Below are 27,747 nucleotides of genomic sequence, written 5' to 3' on the forward strand. Positions count from 1 at the left end.
CTCATCATAATATCTAATTACTATATTGATTTCAGAATTAACGTTTCTATATATTAATTGTGTTCATTATATCTACGTTAAAATACCATGTAGGATTTTAACTTAAAATAAGTAAAGTATTTGGAGAAACTATACATTCATCACATAATATGATGGTTAATTACAAATTAGATTACAAATTGTGATATTATTTCCAACTGTATGTACCTATGTATTCAAAAGTATACATTTCTGTTTTTCTATTAGTATAATTTTCCTTCAAATTATAATATTTTGTTGTTGTGAAATATATATCACGGCAAATGTCTGTTTACTTGATAAGTCCATATTTATTTATTAGAAGATTTCTTGAATTATAAATTTCTAAAAGTTTCACATTTTCCAATGGTTTATCGTACCGTGTAACTATATCATAAACCAGGGATGTTATGGATAATTGTATATATTATAATTTTGAATCTGGATATAGATACATTATATTATCAATATTTTACCAGTTTCAGATACGGTTATGGTTATCCGATTGTTTTGAATAGTTTCAGTTACGGATATTAGATTATTTATAAATTGTAAATGAAAAAAATGCAGTTTATGAAAAAAAAATCACATATATCAAAAATACAAATAGCTTTATAATACAATTAGTTACTTTCTCTAAGTATAAATCTGTTTGAAAACAAAATTATGACCACATTCTTTTTATCGGTTTCGGTTACGGTTACGAAGCTCCATACCATCCCTGTCTTAAACCGGTAAAATATTATTCATATATTCGTGTCTATATTCAGATCTGAAATTACAAAAATTACATACCTATATACCTATAATTACATTCCTGTTAAGCACTATATACATTTAATAACAAAAAAAAAATGATGATTTATTTATTTTCTTATTAACGTAAAGTGGCAATAATTATGCCTTGTGATATTTTAGGTATATTTACGATTATTGTTATACATAATTTAACTAAAAGTTGTATTTAAAGTGAATTACCTTTACTAGAATTAAATATATTTTTTTATTTGATTATTGCATGTTTAAAAATAAACCAAAGGAAAATTAATATATATGTATATAATATCGAGAAATTTTAAATTTGCAGCTGGTAACAACTTTCTGTTTGTTGAGTGCTGACCTATCCAAAAATAAAAGCTGTAGTCAATTAGTCATGATTGAAGGAGATAAATTTGTTGATTCCTTATAATTATCAGGTCAGTAAAGTGATATTTTAATTTTAAAAATAGTGGGAATTCGTATGGTATACATATTTTTAGATAAATATCTGTAGCATAAATAGACAAGTAATGTATACAAACCGCCTGAGTGATACTTCAATTGCGTTGTGAATACTACAATACCTACTTGTGTAATAAAATATTTGAAACAGGTATGACAGACTATATTTATATTGCTTGTTTAGAGTTTTCTTTGTGTTCTTCATACTGTAAGGTGAGTATTTTAAAAGAAAAGTTAATTTTTGTAAGTGTACCAATTGTCTAAATATACCTTACAGTCCATTCACCTACCACTGTGTAACACTTTTGAGTACCTACATTGTGTATTAATCGTTCTCTTAGCCGAATCTAAAATTTCGTTTATATTTTAATTTTTTGTCGATTAATAAATACAATGGAAATTTTAAACCTGATTTTACATAGAATTTTTAATGTTTTAATCTATTAAATTTTGTGATATGAAATGAATGAAAAATATGTTGCCTTATTTTTTTTATTTTAATTACGTGATTTGTCTCGAACATAACATATTTTTTTAAATACATTTTTTTATATATATTTATACTGCAAAGTGTGGGATTCTAGCTAGAAAATTGATTAGGCAAAATGCCAAATTCTATTTTGCATTTATACTACTCATTATTTTTCTTGAGTGGGCTAAAAGACCCTTAAAGAGAAAAGTTTTATTTTGTAATTGAAACAAAATTAAGATTTTTTTAAAAGTATAATTGTACGAAGAAATTTGATACAATTGTATATACTAATTTTTTATTTTCATGTTGAATCATATAAAACTTCATATCAATGAATCCCTAACATTTTTAATGTTATAGAAAAAAATTCTTTAAAAAGTAATGTGCCTATATTATTTTACTAACACCACTATACAACACAAAACTTTTTTACATTATACCTTCAATATGTTGCAAAAATATATTTTTTCAAAAGTTAAGTGTTTCTTGTATGGATTTGTAAGAATCTTATTTTTAAAAGTGGGTAGTAGTGAAAATAATGTAGTAGAAACATTTTTATTCAAGTATTGGAATTCTTTTTTAAATATAATAGGTATATTACAAGAGTTTGTATGTTAAAAAATTGCTGAGGATAAATAAAATGCTCCAAAGATTATGCTTTTATTAAGTATTGATACTGTTATACTAACTTTTTGTACATGTCATAAATATTTGATGGCTGTAATGTAATAGAACATAATTTATAGTTAATTATGTTCATAATATCATGTTCTTGTATTTCATTTAATCAGGCAATAATGTGACTATATGTATAGTGTAGTACTTTTATTAATCATTGCAATTTAAAAGGAATAAAAAAGGCAACAACAAGTTATAATCTTTCCTTAAATATGTCGTTTTATTTGAGAATATTAAGTTGTAAGTGGATCAATTTAAAGATGATTTTTATTTCAAAGGAATGCTACATTCACATATTTGCATAACAACATTGAATTACAAAGGCTTAAAGGATCAAACAGAGATTTCATTAATAGCATAAATGAAAAAAGAAAAAGTTTTTAATGTATAACTTATTTTTTATAACAGTCATTAGAATGTTGATTAGAAAGAAGTTGTTAAATATTCGGGCTCTGAATCGTAGTTGCGCTCATTACTTGAATGAAAATGAAATGTCTGTATAATAAATTATAAAAGTATATGTGTTATATGGCTAAAATAAAGTTGTTATCTTCATTTTAGACCCTATCTTTCTAAAGTATGTTTGAATATAGGCTTAAGCTGTATTTCTTTAATAAATCTTAATAGATAATAAACAAAATATTAAACATACATGACATACATGTGATATTTGTTAGTAAGTTGATTAATTAGGTAAATATTTTGTATTATTTATTTATAATAGATAAAAATATTATTTAAGTGACCATTTATTAACATTACCAGTATTTTTTTCTTTATTCAATACTCACCACGCAACAAATACTTGGAATAAGTAAGTAATTTATATTTTTGATTTGTAAATTTTAAATATTATGTATTTGTTTATTAACTTTTATAATAGAAAATATTCTTAATAGTATATTTATATATTTTGATAAAATTACTAGATATGACCTAAATTAGTTCGCTCTACTTCAAAGTTGTCATCTATCTGATATGTGAGTTAAATATTCCAGGGTTTTTAGATTAATATCAACCTGAGTACAATATTACTTAGGGAATGTATTCGTATGTAATTCACAGGACACATTGTCTTGTACATACGCAATTCACAGGATGCCTTTGATATATCTTATAACTTTTCAAAAACATTTATTTGTGTACAACAAAGAACTTTGATCAAGAAATTTGATGCTATGGAATTAGAGAAACTGAACTTTACCTTTTAATGTCTTAATGAGACAAGACAAAAAGATAAAAGATCTCTGGTGTAGTCTGTTAGCATTTGGTACAACTATGGGGTGTAACCTTAGACCATTTCTCTATTTTATTTACCATGTCTTACACCAACATGAGTTTATATTGTTTGCTAAAGATACCTGATTCGTCTTGAATTCGAAATTATATTATTGTATAGAATGTGGTTTAGCCTTGGAGGGTAGAGTTATTTTGGTATTTATCATATAGTAGTATACATAACGAAATTTATTTTTCTGGTTTTTATCAGTCAGTGTACTCAACACTTACTGTCAATTATGTTAAATTTCTCCTTTAATTTGTTCCAGGCCTCAGGATGAATCGGCTTGGGCGCGTAGAGCCTACTCCGCCGGAGTGCGCGCTCGCTGCCGAAATGTTCGACCATTTCTGCTCGGCGGGTACCATGAAACAAATTTTAGCTCTTCATAGAGAAATATGCAACACACTCAATCTGAAACCAAACAGGCTTCCTGATTTTTATCCAAAATTAAAGGTTAGTAATTAGTAATTTCAAGATATATATACTTTTTCTTCTAATTTCAGTTTTATACATTCAAAAATTGAAGTTTGTTAAATTAATCTTATTAATAAAGTTTAAGTATAATAATGAATCAGATGGTGAATATTACATCGGGTTGATGATAAATATATGTACATATATTCATTGTTAAAGTTCAAGAAGTCGAAAAATAAACGATATCATGTGCGTGCGGCTTAGAGATAGTCTGTGATACATAGTCTTTGGCAAGATGCCACTGAAAAAGGTGCAAATCTTACAGGATATATAAGCACCAAATAGTTGTAATAGGTACATTTAGTATATATACTGCTTCGTGATGATGGGTTCACATATATAAATAGACCGACTGATCTTGACCCGCTTCTTAAATTACTTGCTACCTGGTACTTTATGGCATAGCGAATATTTATCCTTCGAATTATGTAAATGTTTTTTTCAGCGTATTTAATCAATAAAAACATAACAGCTGGAATATTTGTCATCCATACAATAACCAAAAGACATTGGTCTTAAAATGATACAGGTTCACTGTAAGCCTCAGTACGCATTACGCGAACACCAACACTAGATGGTTTTTATAACAATCCGCACGATGGGTAGCTATCCCTTTTGTCAACATAGATGATTTGTGGTTTTGAAAGAGTTCTAAATAAGGAAAATAAGTCGACGGTGTACTTGCCATATATTCCGATTATATTACTCTAAATTAACCTGAGTAAATTTACTTTATTTTTATAATTAAACTGCAATTCTAAATAAACACCGCACACAGTCTATTTACTGTCTAGAATGTAAACATAAATGGAGTTACTTACATATTTTCGTCGAACATATTATATGTACTTGGTAACATAAACCGTTCGTTGCGTTGTTTACATTCAGTATGTATGTTAATGTTTATTCATTTTAATAAATCAAGTTCTTTATTGTATGCTAAAAGATTTGTTACGCATTGCGATTGAGATTCCCATTAGTCTTTACAATTGGTGGCCCAAAGTGTGTAACAATGTTTGATCGCGCGAAAAATTACAATATAAATTACGTGTGACCCGCACTGGCTTTGCACGGGTGCAATTAATAAATATCTCCGTTTAAGAAGAAGTTGGTATTTTTACCGTTTACTTTATTCACTTTATTTATGTATGGCAAAAATGAGAAATATTTAAAAGAATTTTATAGTGAAATATGCCCACGGCTCAAAGATTCAAATTAGAATAATTTTAAACTGCCAAGGTCAACTGATGTTTCGCAATGACCGAATTTTCCGTGGCACATAATTCGGAATAGGTGATATCTTTTAAAGTATTTATTTATTCGGATGAAAAAACGTTTGTAATCATTATTGAATGCTTAAAGTAATAAGCATATAAGTATCTGTACGATGGAAAATAGGCTTCTCTAATAACCTAGTGCAGCTACAGCTTTTTACTATTTATAAATAAAAAAAAAAATTGTTTGATTATAAAATAGGCATGAAACATGCTAACGTAGACTTTTCTGTAGATCGATAATATTTTAAATAAATTGACTTGATATTATTTAAAAGAAGAAAGCGGAGATAAAGCGGAGCGACTTTGTTTTATACTATGTATTAATATAGATAATGACGCTTTATTAAAACAAATATCTATTTTATTGTTTCGGACAATTAGTCGTATTGTTTAGTATTATTGTATATGAGTTTTAGTGTCATTTATAATCTGATGTTACATTGACCTTTTTTTTAAATCATTAGCCTATTAATTAATCTAAATAAGTTAAACGAAACACACATTATGTTTTATAATGACACCAATTATAGTCTTAATGAGTTTAAACACAAAATATAATCAACGTAATCGCTATTTTATTTTTCTATAAAAGTGTAAAATCGAGAGTTACCGTAACCACTATTCTATGCAAATCTTACTAGAGCAGATTCCCTTATAAATAATTAATTATTTTACTTGCTGGCGCTTACTTCTGTTATTTACTCGTGTGCATATTCAACTTTCGTTTAGAATGTGACTTGTTAAAAGTAAAAAATATAACGATCACGGCTTGTTAAAGTAGCATGCACACATATTATAGAGCTACATTTAGAGCTCAAAGATAATCATTTTCAATAGACATGCGAGTTTTCTCACGAGGTTTTTTTTTTAAATAGTATTCTTTAACTGTCATACATTTGCACACCTCGAAAGCGAACCGTTGTGGTAGTGTTCCATTATCGCCATAAAATTTTAATTTGTTATCTTTTTCAGATATTATAATTTGCTTGTGCTATTTACTTATGCGTGATAGAAAAAAATTCAACAGCAATAATGAATTCAGATAACAATTAAATACTGTTTTATTTTTTCCCTTTAATGAAATATATACTTATAACATAACTAGTAAATGTATCTAGTAATGTAAAGATGTGTTGTGTTTTTATTTCGTTTGGCTGATGTAACAAGCTTGCGTAGCGTTAACATAATGGCAAGCAGTCGCATAACTACGAGCGAAGCGAACTTTCCAGACATGGTATTGCGCTTAATTAATTAAACGGTACAATTTATTGTCCTCGTCTCATGTTGGTTCCTGTATCACACGCTCACTCCATATAATTACCAATCTAATTATATGAATTCTTGACATTCTAATCTCTACCTGTCAGCACATTTGTTTTTAAATTTCTGTATGCATTTTATTACAAATAATTTTTTGTCGTTTTGATTCAACTTTATCTATACTTATATTATAAATGTGAAAGTAAATTTTTCTTTGTCTGTTTGTCTGTTACTCTTTCACGGTTGAACCGAATTTGAATGAAATTTGCTGTGAAGCGAGCTACTTTTTATGCTGTAAACCTAAGCAAAACCGCGTGCGAAAGTAGTATCATAAAAATTCGCTTACAATGTGTAACTGTTTATATAGTTATGTTCCGAAATTCTAAATAAAGCCATAGAGGAAGTTATGATGACCCAAGTTATCATGCAAATGTAAAGCGTAAATATGTTAAATAAATAAAATTACGTGTAAACACGAGACTAATTAAATCTTCCATTATGAAGGCATCCTAACATTTTCATCCAATTATTTTACTTTAAATAATATAAATAAATATGATGGTCGCTACACTAAGTGAAGACACGTTTAAAATAAAATATTCAATATGAAAGTAGAAAATAAAATTTCAAAGTTTCACTGTAGTTCGTCGTATACTTTACTCAAGTTTTTTATGTTTCAGGCCAAACTATCAAGTTCATGGAAGGCACAAGCTCTTTTTAAAAAGTTTGATACACGCGCTAATCATAAAGTCTACAGCAAAGGTCGTGCTTGCACTCAAACCAAGGTGCTCATAATAGGAGCTGGACCGTGCGGCTTGCGTGCGGCAATCGAGTGTCAACTTCTTGGTGCCAAAGTGGTGGGTAACTCTATTACAGTTTATCATGATGTACCGTAGAAGAAGAACCTTTTGTACAACAAAAACTGCGAAATAAATGTATGTATCAATAGCAAAATACAAATTAGCATTCAGACATCGAGACCTCAATAGCGTTAACTTTCAAATTTACAGAATAATTATGAATACACTCTAATGAAAAAGTCACGCACCAATTACAGTGCGCCGCTCAAATATAGTAAAAGTTTTCGGTATTTATGTTCTAGATGTTTATCTGCGTCTTGGTCCGCGACACTCTAGAGCTCCAGTAAAATCATGGAAACATACAGAAATAGGCAACACGTTACATCTCCACCTCTTGTAGCTATTAAGGAAAATGTAAACTTTCTTTAACATGTCCTTATGAATACGAAATGTAACATCACGCTCGAGTATTATCTTAGCAAAGGCAATCAAATAGCGTATATAAAATCAGTTAGAAAATATTAATGCTAATTGAACAAACAAACTAATATTTGTACTTACACTTGTAATTGATTTGAATTAGACATGAATGGAATATTTATTTATTTATTTATCTATACATGTAATAAAATTGGAGTGTCTGTTTGTAATGTTAAAATAACCGCTTTTTACTAAATGCACACGTATGTGTACACGGTACATATACCAAAATATATTTTTTACTATTTTTTTTTGTCTGGCTGTCTGTTCCGGCTAATGGAACTCTGGAACGGCTGGGCCGATTTTGACAATTTTGGCAGATTTTTGATTTCATCAGCATGTAATAGGGAGTAACTTAAGCTACTTTTATTTTTGAATTATATATAAAATAATAACAATGTATTAAATTCAAAGGCCTGCGAAGTTCGGTCACAATTAGTATAAAAATAAATCTGGCTGTACTGTACAGTTGTATTCTTTCGAATGTATTAAATGTTCAATGTTTTAAAAATTATATTTTCTTATCATATGAAAATTACAGGTTATTATAATGATTAATGAATGTAAAATATTCCTGAAATGGAATATTTTACAAGCAACCAAATTAGAAAGTGATATAGTTTTATACATGTATGATATGTTTGATTATATTTTAGGTTGTGGTCGAAAAACGTGATAGAATGTCTAGAAACAATGTTCTGCATTTGTGGCCCTTTGTCATACACGACTTACGAGCTCTGGGCGCTAAGAAATTCTTTGGGAAGTTTTGTGCTGGATCCATAGATCATATCTGTATCAGGCAGTTACAGTGCATACTTTTGAAGGTATTTATTTTCATATATACTGGTTTAATAAAAAATGTATTTATGTATTGGGGATCCAATTGTTGCAAAATGTAAAGAAATCTTATTTTTTTTTACTTGTACTGGAACCTTTTTAAGATTTGATCACAAGTAAACACGGTGTGTTTCATAATAGCTGTTGGTACCTTTCCCAGTGCAAACAGAAAGCGATATAACATATATATATATATTTTTTTAATTATAGTATTGGTTGTATTATGAAATTCTTCTCAGAACTCTTAATTTATATCTGAACTTAATACTAACTTCATCTTTCTTGTAGGTTTCGCTTTTGTTAGGCGTAGAATTTCATGAAGGAGTCGGCTTTGAGGAACTGCTGGAGCCTACAGTTACTGAAAACTCTGAAAGTAAGAATATAAATAATTATTATTCATTTCATTTTCATTTGTTAATTTAATATAAGGCGATGATTTTCTTTAATCCTAAATTTTTTATCTTATCAGAGATAAGAATTAAATGATCTTCAAATGTTTTTAAGTGCAAAAACAACGCGGAGCTCAAAAACGATAGCATATTTATATATACATACGAGATAAAAGTAGAGTATTTAATAAGTAGATGGCATACTAATAGTAAAATACTTCACGATTTTTCTATTCCCAAATTATAATTAGCTCCTCCGAACAAAATAATAAATAATATAGTACAGTTATTAATTTACCCAAGCATGTAAAAATACATCTTACTCATCTAATTAAATTTTATAATTAACTTATTAAATATATTATTAAAATTAAAAAGTAATCTAAAAAAACGTCAACTGTCTGCTAAAGCAATTTGGTCTCGACAAATTCCTAAACTTAAATATATAATTTTATTTACTTGCTGGAAGGGCTTTGTGCCTTTGTATATACCTCCCTCACATCAGATATTCTACCACCAAACAGCAGTACTAGTATTGTTGTGTTCCGATTTGCAAGTGTGGGTGGCGAATTGGCTATGTCAGGAATGGTTCATATTTCTTACAGCGCCATTGTCTATGGGCGGTGTTGACTACTTACTATCAGAGGGTCTACTTACCTATGTTATAAAAATAACTAAATGAATAGTAGTACACAGCCACTTTAAAATATTATGTACAGTTATTCAATCTATAACAAAGATATCAATACTTTACTCAAACGGAGAAAGAATTTCTAGCAAACACGCAATCGTGTTTAACTAAGTATCATATACTTTAGCTCTACTAAACCTGCTCCTGCAGCCATGGTACTTTTAATGAACGTTGTTTTACATTTATTGCAATGAAAGGTTTGAGGGTATTGTATATAATATATGGATTGTTTATAGCCCTGGGATGGCGGGCGAGAGTTAGCCCGATAGACCACCCTGTAGCGCAATACGAGTTCGACGTTCTCATCGGTGCAGACGGCAAGCGAAACACACTTCAGGGCTTCAAACGTAAAGAATTTCGTGGAAAACTTGCAATGGCTATTACAGCAAATTTTATCAACCGACACAGTGAACAAGAGGCTTCGGTACTTAATTTAATTTTTTTAATAAAATATTTGTTTATATTTTGATCGTATTTAATTGAATTTAATACAATTATCTTTTTTTAATATTGAATCAACAATGCGTAAATTTATTTATTTTTTGTCCTTACCAGGTACCTGAAATAAGTGGCGTGGCTTTCATATTCAACCAGAAATTTTTCAAAGATTTATATGAGGAAACAGGAATAGATCTCGAAAATATTGTGTATTATAAGGACGATACCCACTATTTCGTAATGACAGCGAAGAAACACAGTCTTTTAGACAAAGGAGTTCTATTAAATGTTAGTATATTTAAATACTAGTTATTACCAACCCGCATTGTATTAAATAAAAAAGGGAAAGGGAAAAGATACCTTGGTCCTAAACTAGGAAACCCCCATTTCTTTGGAGCAAATATCTTCCCAAACAGTATTTCATTACACCAGGCAACTTTAAAAAAATGATTACTTATATTTATTCATAATTTTATACATTTGTTTAACATACTGGAACTTGCTTGTAAAAAATCATGTTTTATTTACTATAAATATAAAATGAATTCTTTTTTAAACGAAATATTGACAAGGGCCAATTTTCCGTTTAAGGACTATGCGGAGGTGTCTCGCTTGCTTAGCGTCGAGAATGTAGACCGAGCAGCACTAATGAGGTATGCGCAAGAGGCAGCCCGTTTCTCTACAGATGGACGTTTGCCTTTGCGTGACTTTGCCCTCAATCATTACGGAGAACCAGACGTAGCACTGTTTGATTTTACTTCAATGTATGCAGCCGAAAATGCCAGCATGGTAATATTTTATAGATATTTTTTTTAATTCGATAAAAAAAAATTTCGACTGTTTTCTTATTAGGCTATCAATCCCGATCATAGGTTCATTTCCTCTCTTGAGTCAAGCGAACAAAATTTATTTTGACAGCACATTTAGCCCTTTGTTATAAAATCGGTCACGGTCACAAATACTCTTGTATAGTTTCACGTCCAAACACACTATATTAGATTTTCTAGGATAAAATTTTATCTTGTATATTATAAACATACATACACACACTTAACTTTTGACCTATTACACTACACACCTACACTTTAAATCTAGATAAAAAAATAACCAGAAATCGCAGAATTATTATTATATATGTTAGTGTTATTATTATTTTTTATGTGTAATAATACGTGACTTTATTTTAGATGAAAACTAAACTACTCTCAATTATATCTTTATTATCTATTTTACATTTATTTTAGGTATACGATCGACACGGTAGGCGATTACTATGCCAGTTGGTTGGGGATAGCTTGCTAGAGCCATTTTGGCCAACGGGATCCGGATGTGCGCGTGGCTTCCTCTCCGCTCTTGATTCCGCGTGGGCTGTCCGCGCATGGGGACAGACTCCAAATCCACACCCCCTGGAGGTTATTGCAGAGCGAGAATCTATATATAGGCTTTTGGGTGAGCCTCATTTATATATACATATTATTTTTCCCATTTTTTTGACAACATTTTTTTAAGAGATCGCGTCCGAAAATATCAATCAATAATTAAAATTCTTTTATACAATATAAGGGTTGTTAGTTCAATAAAGTGCCTTTACTTTTCCAATATCATCGTCCTTAAAGTCGAGGCAGGTACCACTACATATTATAAAATGTCTGTCTGTCTCTTTGTTTAAAAGGGATAAACTCACAAACTACCGAACAGATATTGCTATGGTTTTCAACTATTGATGGAATAATTTATAAACACGGCTTTGGGTGTATTGTAAAATATGTCGGAAACAACCAATCCGACGGCCTTGCATCACGTAAACCAATAGAATTATAATCATATGTTAGGAAATAAACGTTATATTTAGACCCTTTTCTACAAGTGTGAACCCCTAGTTTAGAATATTTTACATAGAAGATCAATGAACTTTTATACTATCAGGTAATGACCCGACAGCTCCAAAATCTTTATATATATATAATTATAGCTCAGACAACGCCAGAGAATCTTCACCGTGACTTCGGTGCGTACACGCTCGATCCCGGAACGCGGTATCCGAACCTCAACCGAACAGCTGTCTCACCGCACCGAGTTACTTCCTTCTACGATTCTGACGAACCATTGCCACTCGATGCTGTGCCAGCTGCTAAGAAGAGGCGTCGAGGTAATCAAAACATTGTTTTATCTTTACATTTCATAAATGTAACATATTTCTCATATTAATTTCCATATGGAAATGGAAAATATAGCGCACGACTACGACGACCTTGTTTAAGATTTACTGCGTCAATTCAAAGAACAAAGACGATATCCACTATTTCGTATTGAATGTAACAACGTTACTCATTCTTGAGTACAATAAATATTATGTAAATAATTGATACGGCACGCGTGTCAACCATTCTATATTGATTCAAGATACCACTGCTCAATTGCCAATAGCAAACGTATAAATCGAATTAACGAGTATAATACGAACAAAAACAAGTATTATTTCTTATATATCAAATTATTCTATGATTTACTCTTATTTAAAATAAGTGCATTTTATTGGATTGTATTGATTGCAGTATTGTTGTATTATACTCTGTTCGATTGATTTAAATTAAAAAAAAACGAAACATATTTTGATTATTAGAATTGACTAATTTGCAATTTTGTATTGCTTACTCTAAGAGAAATTTTGTATTTTAACTATAGAAGAAATATATATAGAAGAAAATATGATTTTAAACTCACTTTAATTATTTATGTGTAATTAAGAACCGGAAATATCAGAAGAAACGCTTATCGCCTGGGTGGGACATACGGAACCGGGACTAAGAGCAGCCACAGGTCCGGCTGCTTTATCCGAACTCCTAAAACGATACCGACCGGATCTTTTGCCAACGGAATCGTCACCGAAGGCAGTTTACCATATATTGCAACAAGAGTTTGGTAAGAAATATTTTTGATATATCTAAATTTCATATCCTCACGGTCCATCTTTTCTTGTTTCGCTTGTCTGTGATACTCGTTGCTGATTATTTGGCACAAATGTCAAAAATACATTTTTATTACTTACTAAAACTATGCAACTAAATGTTGTCGAACGTAAGACGATCTACAAAATCTATAATTATTATTGCGAAAGTAACTCTGTCTTTGTGTTACGCTTTCACGGATATACCACTGACCCAAATTTAACAAAGCAAGCTTTAAAACGCAGTTGATGCCGCGGCCGAAAACTAGTAATATATATTAATTATTGTAATTAAATTGCCTTTTGAATATTTATAAACAGGTATCACCCCAGTCGCAGCTAATGGATCGACTCGTGATATCCCGGAAGCAAAACTGCGCTCGTATCTTCTTCGAGTGTATCTCGCTTTTAAGGGTGAAGTGCCTCATATTTATCACAAGACAGACATGTTCGATCAGGTTACTTTTTTTTTGTATTTTCGAACTCATTAGTAACATTTTATGTACGCTATGAAAGAACTTGATTTTTTAAAACTATTTTAACTTTTTCAGATTAAAAAAAGTCAGCAGACCGAGAAGAGTATTCGAAACACAGCAGACCATTCAATTTCTGTTTATTCAAGTAAATATTTCATGAGCATATCATTTTTATAAATATATGATAAGGTAACGTAAATAAGGCAGCAAAGTAAAAAACTTATAAATACTATTAAACTAATAGATATGTATAAGTAAACTTGCTATCCTCAAGTTAATGTTTTAAATTTTATTATTGATTGAAAACAGTGTCGAAGTGAGTTCCTAAGCCGTAACTCTAGCAAATATATATTTCTGATTTTACTTTAGACGCTGCGGATACTGACAAATCGCACTCGAGTTACAGAAAAAAGCGACGCTCCGTTCGTCCACAACAAGTAAGTAACGATCCCGCAGAATATATCAGAAAAAAAATTGGAAAATTAGATCTAAACGATATTACACAATTAGCACGGCTTATTGAAGGACATGACACCGTTCCAAACGATGAACAGCGAGCTGATAAGCAAAAGGAGTTACAGGAACAAATAATAACCTTGTTAGATCCTGACGATTCACCTGATCCGAAAATTATACGAGATTCCTTAGCACAGCTCTTGCAAGGAACTACGAAGACCAAAGTTAAATCAAAATATGTTAAAGATGAGTCCAAATTTGCACATTATTTCCAAGAGGGCGGCAAGAATAATGAAAAGAAACTACTTAAACCGTCTCGTAAATTAAAAGGTTTGGACGCTGACACGATCAAAATTCCTGATTTCTCGGACATATTTCAAGACGATTCTGCCGATACTGATGCTACTTTAGTAGCACCAGTTGAATATTCTAAAAAAAAACAAAAATCGAGATCTCCTTCATCTAGTAATCTTAATCACAAAGAAGTTGCTAGGGCTTCTTCAACAGAAATACATTTAACGCAAACAAGAAGATTATCTGAAGTAATAGATACGCAAAGAAAAAGGTGTTCACAGAGTCCAGAAATACCTCTACCGTATGGTCGTTCAAATTCTATAGGTTCTCCAGAAATGGCATTTAATACGAGGCGTATAGCACAGATGTTTGAAGGTAATAAACGACAGACTCAAAGTCCAGAATCTATTACAGTTCGTTCAAGAATAACGGAAAATCCAGAAATGGCATTGCGATGGCAACGTATGGCTGATATAATTGAAGGAAAGCGTCGTGACACTCCTAGCCCAGATCGTTCAAAGCGATCTGATTCCATTGGAAATCCTGAATTAGCACTACGTAGACAACGTGTTGCTGACTTAATTCAAGGTGGCAATAAGCCATACCAGGGTCAAGAGAACTTGGCGCAAAGAAGGAACTCTGGAGAAATTGCATTCAGGATGCAAAGAGTTTCAGAAATGATGAGGAAGAAAAACGCTGAGGCGAAAAAGCCAAAGAACTATGGCAAAAGAAAGGCAGCTCGTGAGATTATGAAACAGCGTTTTGAAAAGAGTTTACAAATGCTGGCAGCTGAACCAAGGCTTGATTTTACTCCTTCCGCGGATTTAGAAAATGACTATGGACTACAGCAGTACCGTGCCAGTGCACCACAGTTTGACGAGCGGGTTAAAAAATTGGAGAAGAAATTGCAACATTATGTGAGATATGTGTGGTTGTGTGCTGCATGGTTGAACTAACGCTCTCGTTGGGGTATTTTATATAATATTGTAATTATAAATATGTTTCAATTTTCTTTAATATAAAATAGTTTTAACTCGATAATAATTATAGGTTTTCTTAATTATCATATTATTTTGATATTTTTTTAATTGGCGTTTTTTTTTGAGTTAAAAATAGACAATCCAATAACGAAAGTCTATTAGTATAAAGGTTACTCAGAACTCGTGTTTATTTATAACGTTTTCTTTTTTTGGACAAAATATCTCAATTTCATTCAGGCTTTTAGTGTGTGCATGTACACGTAATTCACTGTGAAATATACTTACAACTTTTTTCTTGATATTGTAATCATTTCTTATTTGATTGCAGCTAATAAAATTTATTAATATACACTGAGAACAGAGTGAAGATTTACAGTTTTTACACGTGTAAACTAACAACCTAAATATTTTACCCCGTGATATGCACTTTTCTTTGAATATCGAGGATTATGTCACTATTTTTATACAGGAACCTTAAATATTTGTTTATAGCAATTGCTATTTTAAATGAGATCGTTAAATATAAAATAGTAGCATATCCGGAGTTTGTTGTTTTCCTAGTTGACGTCACTTATGTTTAAAATAATATATTTATCTTATGTAGGAAGAAGGGCGCATAGTTGGTGGGGGAGCGCGTGCTGCAGGTGGTGGTGCTCGTGTCGCCCGTTTGGCTGCAGAGCTATCGAATACCACGTCCTCGTCGGTAGCGCCACGGTCCTCGAAACCAAAAGATTTGATGAGATCAGTAGGAAAAATCGAACGAGACGACTGGAACGTTAAAGAAATCGAACGAAAAATTATGGAAAATAGACTCGGCCGGCCCGAGCCTAAAACTGCGGAAAAAGTGCCTAAATGGGATAGAGAACAAGTAAGTATATACAATTTTTTGCCAAACTTTGTATAAAATTCTAAATCCCTCAAATAAAAATAAAGAACTTAGACGGACTAAATTAGACATAGTCATCTGTCTTTGATGAAGGCGACTAGATTGGTGCAAAACCAATCTTTGCAAGCCGTTGAGTGGTCTCCAGAAGATATATGGTATGGACTAGAAAACACGAGGCTATTGATCATAATAACGAGTTCAATAAAGTGTTTGCTCGACTGGGTGGCAAACAATGACTGAACTGACTAAATTCGCTTCATTTCCTTGCTTATAGTTCTTCCAGCATTTAAATTATATCCTTAACTATGGATGAATAAATTTACTTCGTAGAGCTATCATGAATGGCTAATTCCTTTCTAAGTATAGTCCTCGAGAATTGCCTCTTTACCCACGCTGTTCCTCACCTTGAGCCTCTAGGTATATGTCACTGTCAAATGTCGCTTGTTGTGTACGCAATGTTGTATGAACATTCAAGCATACATACTTTTTTCTTCGTAAAATCATCTATCGTTTTTTTATGAATTCACTTTAAATAATATATCACATCTACTCATCTTTTTAATAAAAATACATTAATATGTAATAATCAAATTAATTCTCGTTGGGATAAACATTAAATATTGCTTCTTAAATAGTTTCTAGGTCGCCAACGTCGGCTCAAGGAAGGCGAAAATAATGAAGAAAAGTGGGGAGAAATCGACGAAACACTCCACAAGCTAGACCAGAAACTGAGAGACTCAGGACGGCCAATTCATGGAACTAAGAAGGTGACATTATTTGAATTAATTTAATAGAAAAAATATCCTTTTATTACTATGATAACAGTTTATTTTTCATTATAATTCAGGTAGCGAAGCTAGCCACTAAATTTGTCAAGAAGGAAGAACCAGAAGCTGGAAAGGCGTCAAAAGAAGAGGTATTTATTTATATATAATAAGTATAGTTTGGGAGCTAATGAGCAAATTCTATGTGATTTGTATAACATTACGGACCGTGTCGCCACCATGGTAGAGCTGTACCGTACAATGGATAGCGTCTCGAATTTGTAAAAAGGGTATATCATATTATTAACTGCGAATTAAATTTGGGAAGCAGACAGACATCTCAGGCTCTCGCCAGTTTCCTGTACAGTTGCTCTAACATTTCTCGTGTGTCCAAAGTTAGATGTACTATAAGGTTATTTAAGGGGTTGGTGTTAGTCAATATGAGAACATTCGTCTGATATCCCCTGCGCTTTCGATATACTAGCTCTTAATATCAATACTTTGTATTGTTAGTTTTTTGTATTTTGTTTCCATTAATCGCTGACGTCCTTCTTGGCCGTAGTTCCCAATGTCCGGGGTTCAAATCTCAAGTCAACTCGATAAAAAGTTATTATTTTTTCAATCAAAAAAATTTCAATAGTAGTCCGGAGTCTTGGCGTTGGAAATATTTACACTACCGGGACTTGAAAAGTAGCTAAACGTTAGTCCTGAGCTTGAACTATTTCCGGCCACGGCCGGAAATAGTCAAGTTCTAATTGGGCGCCAATGAAATTTTGCAATGAAATGAAAAATCTCCAAAGGATACAATTAATTGCTGAAAGTAATAATAAATTGCGTAATCTAGTAATTACGTAACTTAAGACATTAATTATATTTGTTAGCTGAAGAAACCCTGGCGTGGACCATCATCTGCTGGCATGCAGTGCGCTGCGTGCGGTACTCGCGTGTTCGCAGCAGAGGGCGTAGTTGCAGACGGTCTGCACCTGCACCGGGCCTGCTTCCGATGCGCAGTTTGCAAGACTGTGCTGAGGCCTGGGTGGGTTAAATTTAAATAATATATTTATTTGCTGCATTGATTGCGTTATATTACAAGAATCATTTCTTTAAAACGTCACTAATTGTGATTATTTTTGTAAGTATTTAAATCGAGTTATATTAAAAACGTTTGATTTAGAGGTGTTCAAATTTTTTATTTTGTTTAAAATATGATTTTAACGTAAAGCTTTAAACTAATATAAAATTCGATATTGTTTATAGTAACTACACAATGGAGCGGTATGGCAGCAGATTGGTCTGTCTTCGCCACTCAGGAGTGAGTGTGCCTGATTCTATAGTGTCGAGGGTGTTATCGGAGCCGTCACCCGCCCGAGGCGACGCACCCATGTCCACGCCTGAACGCATCAGCCTCGAGCTCTCTGACGGCGGCGCGAGAGAGATCGACGAGGACGAATGGACCGACAGAAACTTCCTCGCTTCTGAAACATCTGGAGCCGGAGGACTTAGGTTTGTTCAGTTGTAAAATAAAAGTATTTATATACATACAAAGCGTTTGTAATAAGTGTTTGCAGTTTCAAAATGGACTATAGGTTTATTTGCGCGTGCCACCTAGAACAATGATTTTTTATGTAAATTATTTATTATGTGTTAAGAATTAGATAGAGCTTCTCTTTATGAAAATTCTAAATGCGTCAGCGCATTTTAAAAACTTCAAAAGTAACAACATTAATATTTTTTTCCGTCTTTCATGAATGACAGCACAGCGTAACGGTGAGACGCAAAGATTCATATATATAATTATTTTGCCTTTTATGGAATGGTTCCAAAAGGCAACGGATTGGAGAAAGGTTTGGTGGTAGATACACTTTCTTAATGCTACCACGGTAATTGGGACCTTGTTAAAAGCATATATACTCGTACCTCGCTTTAACTCTATGACGTATTTCGTTATGAATTACTGGTTGTCGCCCGCTGCTTCACTTGCATATTAGGCGTTGATAAGGTGTTAGGAATAAAAAAGTAGCTTGTGTCCCTCCTTAAAGTTGAAGCTAAATTCATAAGAAATTTCAACAAATTCGGCTTAGTGGTTTTGCCGCGAAAGAGCAAGAGATAAACAGAGTTACGCATTTTTAATATTAGTATAGATTTATTAACGAACGAGTCGATTTTCGAGGAAGAAAATTGCAATTTATGTAAAAAAGATAATTTTATTTGTACATAATTAATATGCCACTGTAAATAATTGTTATGTATATAAAAAAATATATATATAACATCACGCTGATATGGTTGACAGGACTAAGTCCTGTTTTAATGTTCACTGAATAATACGAGACGATAGGATAAATAATTTTTTACTTACAGTTATTTGCTATTATTAGTAAGTTACGTAAAGATAATTTCATATTTATTAGTGATGAGGAAGAGTCAAGTTCAGATGAGTATACGGACGCCGGTGATAGTGATAACGATGCAGAACATTCACCGCAGCCGGTTGTTGCGGAGGCACGACCGCTGCAATCCAATCTCTACTTCTCCGATGATTCTTTTGGATATGATGATTACTCGGATGATGGTAAGAAGAACATATATATGAAATATTTACAATAAAGCTTTTCTAAAAAACGTTGTAATTTGTAACGGAATGGTATTGAAATAGGTAGATTGGACTGACTGGCAGTTTTTTAATACAATTAAAATACCGTTGATTTCAGGCGCGGAATCATCTGGTAACGAGTCATGTTCCCGGATGCGCGCTGCTCGCGAGGCTCGACGACGCGAGGTGCCTGCAGAAGCGCGGCCGCCCACTGACAGCAGCGAGGTACCGCGCTGCATCGTCGCCTAGCTGTGCATCAGTCGCGCGACCACCGTGACCGCCCGGCCGACGCGCAGGCGCCGGTCGCGCGACTGTGGGGAGGTGCGCCGCGAACCACCTCTCGCACCGCCCCGCTCAAGCCCCTTTCTCATCATAAAATATTTACCATCAAGATTACACTTGCATGCATCTACATACCATCACGATTTCAATAAGAAGCTTCGTTTGTATTGCGCCGCAGTAGCTTTTGCGTCAGATTTATTTTCTATTTTTGGAATAAAATTTATCGACGGTCATTTTTTAAACTAATTGAATACTCATTGAAACAAGATATAGCAAATGTCATCTTGTACTTTCGTTACTATGCACTATTAATTGATACTTTTTCTTCTTACATTGTACACGAAATTAAACGATTAACTCGCATAACGCATTCGAATTGTTATAATTAAGTCACCGCTGTAATGACTTGTATCTAAAACTAAAGATGAGGTTATAAAAGTTATAAAAGAATGATGAATAAAACTGCACAGATGTTACAATGCCCCTAATTTATTGAGCCACAAATTGAGAGATTGAGCGTTTACTTAAGGCGCTATTAAATATAGATTTGATATCTATTATAAAAAAACAAAGTAAAGATAAATAAAGTCAAATGAGACCTTAAGTCAATAATCCTAAGACATTCCTTCCTATAGGTTTTGTGTTTAAATGTCCGAACCTCTTGCCAATCTATCTGTCTGTCTCTGAGCAGCTTAATATAGAGTATAAATTCATTTACATTTCGTCACACCAAGCATGCGCAGTCAATACATAACACAGTTAACATAAGGCGGCAGCGAGAGGTAAGAGTGTAATCGCCCACACTAACTTCCGTCTTTCATAATAATTTTGTTGCTATTTGAATGTACTTAAACGCATTTTTACTTCGACAGTCAATCTGGAAGTAATTTATTATCATAGTAAGTTAAGTTATTGTTTACTTTACTTTACTTACTATATTAATACATTAAACGTATGTTTAATAATCGGATAAATATTTATTATCCAAATATATACTTGTTTAAACATATCAATTAAAAGCAAATAATTTATTCACTTAGTCATTTTATTTTTAAGCATATATGCTTACGAGAAACTTAAAACAAAACTTAACTATGTAATCATGTATTATATTATAAATATCATAAAAATAATATTCATTTTTTGATGTTGTGTGTGTATTGTACTAACTTAAACCTAAGAAAACTTAGGTAATTTTTACTGCGTAAAAAAAGTTCAAATTAGATACCTCTTTATACATTATATTTAATTAAATACAGGCGGTAAGTTAGTGTGGCTGATCGTTTGAGCGCACCTTTCTTTTCCATACACTACTTATCTTATTATGTAAATTATAAAATCTAAAATTTTGTTTATTGCCTTGTATTGAAGAATAATTAATAATTTAAATCTATTGGTAATATCCAACAATTCTAAAAATTATAATAATAATATAGAAAAATAATAAAATGAAGATCAGAATAGTCGGTTAAATGAAGATTTATAAACGAAATGCTGATACAGGTGGAGTCCGAAGAGGAAAGCGAAAGTAGTGATGAAGAAGTGTCGTCTGCGACTGAAGTATCAACGGACAGCGAGTTCGCTCGGGAAGAATGTGCGCCGATGTGTGCGACGTCTCCACCTGCCATCTTGGTGACTGAGGCGACGCCTCCAGCACCCGTCGCGCCACCGAACCCACCAGAGTATCCGCTTAGCAGGACTCGTTCAGCTGGCGGCCTGGCAACTAAACGAGCTCTTGAGTTAAAAAGAAAATATCTTCTAGGCGAACCCTCCCCTCCTACTGTCAGAAAATCAGACTCCACCTCACAGTTAGATACCAAATTGGAAGCATTTAGATCTACTATAACAGAATTTCAAAAGTTATTACATCCTGCACCAGCTCAACCCCAAAAACCTATTGTTACGTTTCAGTTAAATTCAGAAGAAAAAAAAGTGCAGCCTATGCCTGACATAATTAAAAACTTATGCACTGATGCCCCTGTAGACTTATTAACAAAAGGTGATTCACCGCTATGTAAGGATGATTGGAGAGAACCTATTAAAGAGGATAGAAAAGAGCCAGATATTGAATCAGATTCTCTCTCTGATGATGATTCATCACATACCGAAACTATACCTAATCAATCCGTTCCCAGAGTTGAGGTCCATGACGAAGGTGGAGAATTGATTCAATTAGATAGTTTAATGATCATCAATAGTATTGATGATGATAACGATGAAAAAGCTTCCGGGATAGCTACGGTAACAGGACCTACTGTTGTTGCTGTAGACTCAGAATCTTCAGAATCCTGCAGGGATGCGACAACACTAGCTTTAACTGAAACAGAGCTATCTGATTGGGCTGCTGAAAGTGCTGTCTTAGATGATTGTGGTTTTGATGAGAAGGAAGACAGAAAAAGAAGTAAAAATCCTAGAAGTCTCAGTGGACCGAAGTTAGTGCACGAAACCAAAAATATATCTGCTATACAGTCACATGTCTGTGGAAGGACTAGTCCCACAGAACCGATCGTATTTTCGAATGCCCTAGAACATTTTGAGTTTGCTGATGAAGGAGATCAGGATCCATCTATTGAGACACCCGTAACTCCTCGCAATGAAGGCTATATGGAATTAATTGATGATGAATACGATCCTTATTTTCCTACTAACGATCGGTCAATGAATTTTATAGAAAGAAGCTTTTCCGAAACAACTATTAAACCAAACGATACAAATAATGAATATGAAGAAAAAGAAGTCGAAAATGATTTTTCGGAAGTAATAAAATATATCGATGATCAAGATTCTAAAACTGATAGTTTGTCTAAAGAGGAAATATTGATAGCGCCGAATGTTGAGCCAAAGGCTAATGATTCTTTTGAAAAATCGAATAGTAGTAGTGACAAAAAAGATGATTCTTTATTTCGCGTAACAGAAGAAATTACAGATAATCAAGATACAAATAAAAGTGACGGCTTGATAATAAGTGGCAGCTTGTCGGATATTTCGCCACCTTTGGAAGATGACAATGAAAGTAAACATGATAGTAATAAATTAGATATTGAAATATCTCTTGAAGACATTTCACCTTCTCTAGCAACTGAAAAGTCTAAATCTCAAAGTAGCATTGCTTATACATCTAAAAAGCCCATTACATTTGCTAGTCCTTGTAGTATAAGAATTTATGCTCCCGCAATCTGTAGATCCGCTAGTGAAACTTTTAGCAGACCAAATGTACTGGGAACAAATTCACCAATACGAACTGTCGATTGGTCCTGTCACGTAAGTTCAGACTCAATGTCTACTACGAGTCCGATGCCTATACGAGACACCATCGATAAAGTGCAAGAGATTAAAAAAGAAAGAGAGGAACAGACTGAAGTGGTGAGACGACTTGTGTTGGAGAGATTGGGTAATGGTCAGCGAGCAAATAGGAAGTCAACGCGTAAGACTAAGGCTTCACCGCTGAGCAACGTACCACCACCGGTGCCGCCACCACCAATTTTGACCGCGCCTCCCTCACCACCCGCACCACCCTCGCCTCCTGTTCCCGTTTTGCCGCCGCCGCCGCTGCGACCCGCACCTCCACTAATGACTCTACCCGTCACATCCTCGTTTTCTGACCCCGACTTAGCGCACGAGAGGAGGAGAAAAGGTATCATAAGGAGCATTTCCAATTACTTGAACAGGCGGCTGGGACCTCGCCAAAAGGTAATTATAAAATATATTTGGTCTATTTATGACGAGTCATTTTGTAACCAATACATGCATAAAGGATTACCATTATAAAAGGAGCATTGCACAAATAATAATAAAAAAGCATTTCATGAAGCACGCATTGCATCTTTACATACAATGTGTTTGTCATACTTTGCTAATCAACAGATCTGAAATTACAGTAGGATATTTTAAGTTTAAGTTTTTGACACGAATATTTGAGGTTGTGAATATTGTAAATAATGGTGGTTGTGTAAAGTTTAGTTTGGGCGGGTGTCCATGTTTTGGCGTAACAGATTGTAAGCACTAAATGTATCAACACTTGTTAAAAACAAAAAGGAAGTACGGACACCCAGAGTAGACTAACCCTAGTTAAATTTTCAGTGTGTCTCGGAGCCGGACCTGACGACGCACGTAAGCAAAGCATATCAAATACAGTATCGTGAACTCGTGAGTCGCATGCTGTGTCCATCTCTCTCGCACACATCATCCGCTAACTGTACGTTGTCTTGTCTCGCTCAGTCACACCGTTACGTGTTGCTTGTGTTAGAACCTTATCATTTTCTTTTCGACATTGGATCATGGATCGTCTACTTTTTATATTATGGATAAAGTTCTTTCCTCTATAAAATATTGTAAATCTTGTTATTGGAAGCCTTAAAATGTCTCTAAACTTAGGATTTGTTACATTAGGACTTAATACATTCATAACCTACAGTACTGTATTAATGGGCCTTCGACACCGAGTCTCGCAACGTTTGGGATCAACTAATTAGTCTCATTGAATAATATACCTATTATATTTATCTTGATCCAATGTTATAGTCGTTGTTTTCCGTTGTCTCTGCTTTCTATCGTTTAGAATGTTCGAACGATACTCTTATTATTTTTATCAGCTTTCTTTCCAATTTTATCCAGCATCTTATTAATATTCTGTGAAACAGAATCTGCGTATTTTTTATAATAAAAATTGCATGTGAGATTGGCTTTATTTTATGCATTAAGTTTTACTGCTTTTTGTCCTTATCAGTTACTTCGATATTCTTTTTATTATTTTAAGCTAATGGTAAGTCTAATGTTTAAGCAATAAAGAGGAATTGTAGTTGTTTGAAATTGGAATCGTAAAGGAATCGTCGTTTTCAATAAGTATGTAAATTATTTTGCATGTGTCATAAAATATGGTTTACATGTAAGATATATTTTTAATTAACATCAAATCCGCCGAGCTTATAATTTATAAATGAATAATGTTATATGTCATCTGTATAATGAATTTATCTTTTTTTTTCCTGTTGATTATTTTTTTTTAATATTGAACAAAATCACTACTTAAATTTGATAAATTAAAACAAAAAAACAAACAATATCCAAGTCAGCAAACAAATATTTATTTTTTATTCTGTAATTACTGTTTATCACATTCACACATATTATTATCCTTGTGCTCCTTAGCGATTCTCCCTTTATACCGCTGAGAACATGCTGGGCATGTCGGTGGCGTTGAATGTGTTAAACGTATAGAAGAAGATGTTTTATATATTTCTGGTGCTTAAGTTTTGTCCTACAGAAAAACATTAGTAACTATATATTTCATTCAGTAAAATAAATCGAAAATATCGATTTTTATCGACACTTGCTTGATATCAATTACGTATTACGTACAGCTCATTAAAATACTAATATTTACTTTAGGTTTCGCAACGACATCGTATTCGCGAAGCTCATAAGTCAACAGGCGCGCTTCAAGAAGCGCCTCCCGTGCCTCCTCCACCTGTCAGCTACACGCCACCCGACGTCTCGCTTCCTCCACAGCCACGTCTACCAAGTTAGTAAAATATTCTTATACTTATAAGGTTATGCATTAGCATCTATTACGATTACATTGACTTAACGCCAATTTACTGCACATGTAATCAATATGTAACATGCTTGTATCATTCTAATGATGACAAAGGCTGCATTACCTATATAGATGTCATCTAACATGACTGACACGCATAAATATTGTGATAAAATATATATTTCTCATACATAATTCATTTCTCTATATGTATAATTCAATCTATGATCGTATTCGTTACGTTATGTTTTAAATGCATGCCTGTGGCATGCCGCTCTGTCATATTTGTAAATGGTTCATTCATAATCCTATACCAAGCTTTTATCAATATGCATGTTAAGTCCATAATTAAATTAATCAAATTCTACAACAGTTCGTTTATTACATAAACGGAAACAAGTGATTGATTTTCTCATAGTATAGGTTGCTAGGTACCATCGCACACGTCAGATCAATGTACTAATTATTTTTGTATTATAAAGAATGAAACCGAAAAACGGAATTCATTATATGTATGTAAATTTCACTGACTCAGTGAGCGATATCATAAACCATATGCTAATAACATAATCTCATTAACGCTGCTATAACGTTAACAAATCATACCGCGTCAACAAAAAGGAGCGGCGCGCGGGGGAAGTGTATGTGTGGACGGGTGCGGGGGCGGCGGGGGGGACGAGGACGAGCGTGACGCGATGCAGCTATGGTTCGAGGCTCGCTGGGCGCGGCTGGTGGCGCAAAGACGTGCGCGCGAGGAGTCTCGCGACGACCCCGCCTCGCGCTGTGTGGCCCGCCTACAGCGGCGACTCGCGCGACCCCTGTCCGGTAATACGAGAACGATACAAATACACGAGGGACACCTAATTACCCCTTATCACAATATAGCTGACTGGAAGTCGTTTCATCACATCTTTATCCGTTGGTGGCTCAAGAGCCGACTAAGGAAAAATGTAGGTTAAGCTCATTCAATAAAATCATCAGCAATAGCGCTTCAACAAACTAAGATCAATCCACCAGCATTGCCGAGGAGGGTGTCCTTAGGCAGGCGACCAATCGGTAAATGACAACAAATTAATTATCTGAGAGTGTACTTAGAGCACACTGAGCTTATCTCCAACTAAATGAGGTAAAATGAATAGAATAATGTTGTGTTAACATAAAATTCGACTACCGCTAGTTTCAAACAATTTGTCACTTTACTGTTATTCATGCACACAATTTCAACAATGCGAGCCTATCGACCGCAACAGCCATTTTAATATTCATACATACATGTTCATAGCATGATAGTCACTATTCATTTTTAATTGTCGCTTGTTTTTTAATTGTCTTTATATAAATATTAATAAATAAATATATAGTATTCGCCTCTATTTGCTATAAAGTTTATTTTTTTTTGTTTTACCCGAAGCGGAACAGCAAGCGGCGACAGTAGCCGAGCTAGTGCAAGTATCGGCCCAACGTCAGGCGCATCAAGCGTTAATGGAAGCGGATAGGTAATCTGGTTAATGTATTTAGTAGTATCGCTTATTAATTATAATTATGTTAAAATAGCAGGGAGTATATAATATAACAAACTATCCGCTGGTAAATTTAACGTTCAACAATTGGCTATTTGACAATGCAAAAATAAAGTGTCAATTATTGTAATCAATGTAAATTATGAGTTTAAAAATAGTTATTTATTAAAGAAAGTTGAAAATAATAATTAATTTTTTTAAAAAATCCATAAATAAAAATGAATTTTTTTAAACGTTTGTCACGTGACACGCAACGCTCCCGATTGGTCGGGCTTATGATGTTGTCACTTGCTTATTAACCTCGTTTGCCTACCGTATGTGGATTATATGTGCAACAGATTACAATACAGGCAAGCGACCCCATTGCAGCGCCATATTGTGAAAATAGCGTTTTCGCGGGTTATTAAAATATGGAATTTTTAATTTGATATTTTTCAGCAAATATATACTAGAATTAAAAAAGACAACTTTGTGGGTTCCTTAACCTCTACTAAATAATATAAAATGCATTTTAAAAACCAGTCAAATAGCCTATTGTTACGATGATTATATATAATAGGAACACGCCATTTTTTCCATTTCTTGTATTTAAATCGTCTATACACATCAAATCGTATATCGCATCCATCTAGCTTAATTAGCCATTCAATTAAGAACCTAGCCTTTTATCTGAGCGGCGCCTTTCAATCAGTAGCCTGT

At 33.2% G+C, this 27,747-nt stretch overlaps 1 protein-coding gene across 7 annotated transcripts in view; it reads left to right on the forward strand.

Annotated features, from left to right (window-relative positions):
- The first annotated feature begins 1,152 nt into the window (after window positions 1–1,152).
- LOC125076119 (F-actin-monooxygenase Mical) overlaps window positions 1,153–27,747 on the forward strand; it is a 29,805-nt gene continuing 3,210 nt past the window's right edge. Inside the window, exons 1-26 of one of the 7 annotated variants that reach the window (XM_047688087.1) lie at window positions 1,372–1,390; window positions 3,937–4,121; window positions 7,360–7,536; window positions 8,616–8,783; window positions 9,085–9,169; window positions 10,113–10,300; window positions 10,432–10,602; window positions 10,906–11,103; window positions 11,559–11,763; window positions 12,287–12,463; window positions 13,063–13,236; window positions 13,583–13,719; window positions 13,813–13,882; window positions 14,107–15,404; window positions 16,072–16,335; window positions 16,989–17,120; window positions 17,201–17,269; window positions 17,999–18,153; window positions 18,375–18,620; window positions 19,529–19,689; window positions 19,829–19,935; window positions 21,496–23,682; window positions 24,073–24,102; window positions 25,381–25,513; window positions 26,150–26,353; window positions 26,940–27,024. In XM_047688087.1, coding sequence (XP_047544043.1) covers window positions 3,945–4,121; window positions 7,360–7,536; window positions 8,616–8,783; window positions 9,085–9,169; window positions 10,113–10,300; window positions 10,432–10,602; window positions 10,906–11,103; window positions 11,559–11,763; window positions 12,287–12,463; window positions 13,063–13,236; window positions 13,583–13,719; window positions 13,813–13,882; window positions 14,107–15,404; window positions 16,072–16,335; window positions 16,989–17,120; window positions 17,201–17,269; window positions 17,999–18,153; window positions 18,375–18,620; window positions 19,529–19,689; window positions 19,829–19,935; window positions 21,496–23,682; window positions 24,073–24,102; window positions 25,381–25,513; window positions 26,150–26,353; window positions 26,940–27,024 — 6,998 coding nt within the window. In that variant the 5' untranslated portion in view covers window positions 1,372–1,390; window positions 3,937–3,944. Of the gene's footprint in view, window positions 1,215–1,370; window positions 1,391–3,936; window positions 4,122–7,359; window positions 7,537–8,615; window positions 8,784–9,084; window positions 9,170–10,112; window positions 10,301–10,431; window positions 10,603–10,905; window positions 11,104–11,558; window positions 11,764–12,286; window positions 12,464–13,062; window positions 13,237–13,582; window positions 13,720–13,812; window positions 13,883–14,106; window positions 15,405–16,071; window positions 16,336–16,988; window positions 17,121–17,200; window positions 17,270–17,998; window positions 18,154–18,374; window positions 18,621–19,528; window positions 19,690–19,828; window positions 19,936–21,495; window positions 23,683–24,072; window positions 24,103–25,380; window positions 25,514–26,149; window positions 26,909–26,939; window positions 27,025–27,747 lie in introns of those variants that run through there. The other 6 variants (XM_047688091.1, XM_047688086.1, XM_047688085.1 and 3 more) reach the window with 6 other exon arrangements.

The sequence above is a fragment of the Vanessa atalanta genome, chromosome Z (genome assembly GCF_905147765.1).
Source record: "Vanessa atalanta chromosome Z, ilVanAtal1.2, whole genome shotgun sequence".
NCBI classification, from domain to species: domain Eukaryota; kingdom Metazoa; phylum Arthropoda; class Insecta; order Lepidoptera; family Nymphalidae; genus Vanessa; species Vanessa atalanta.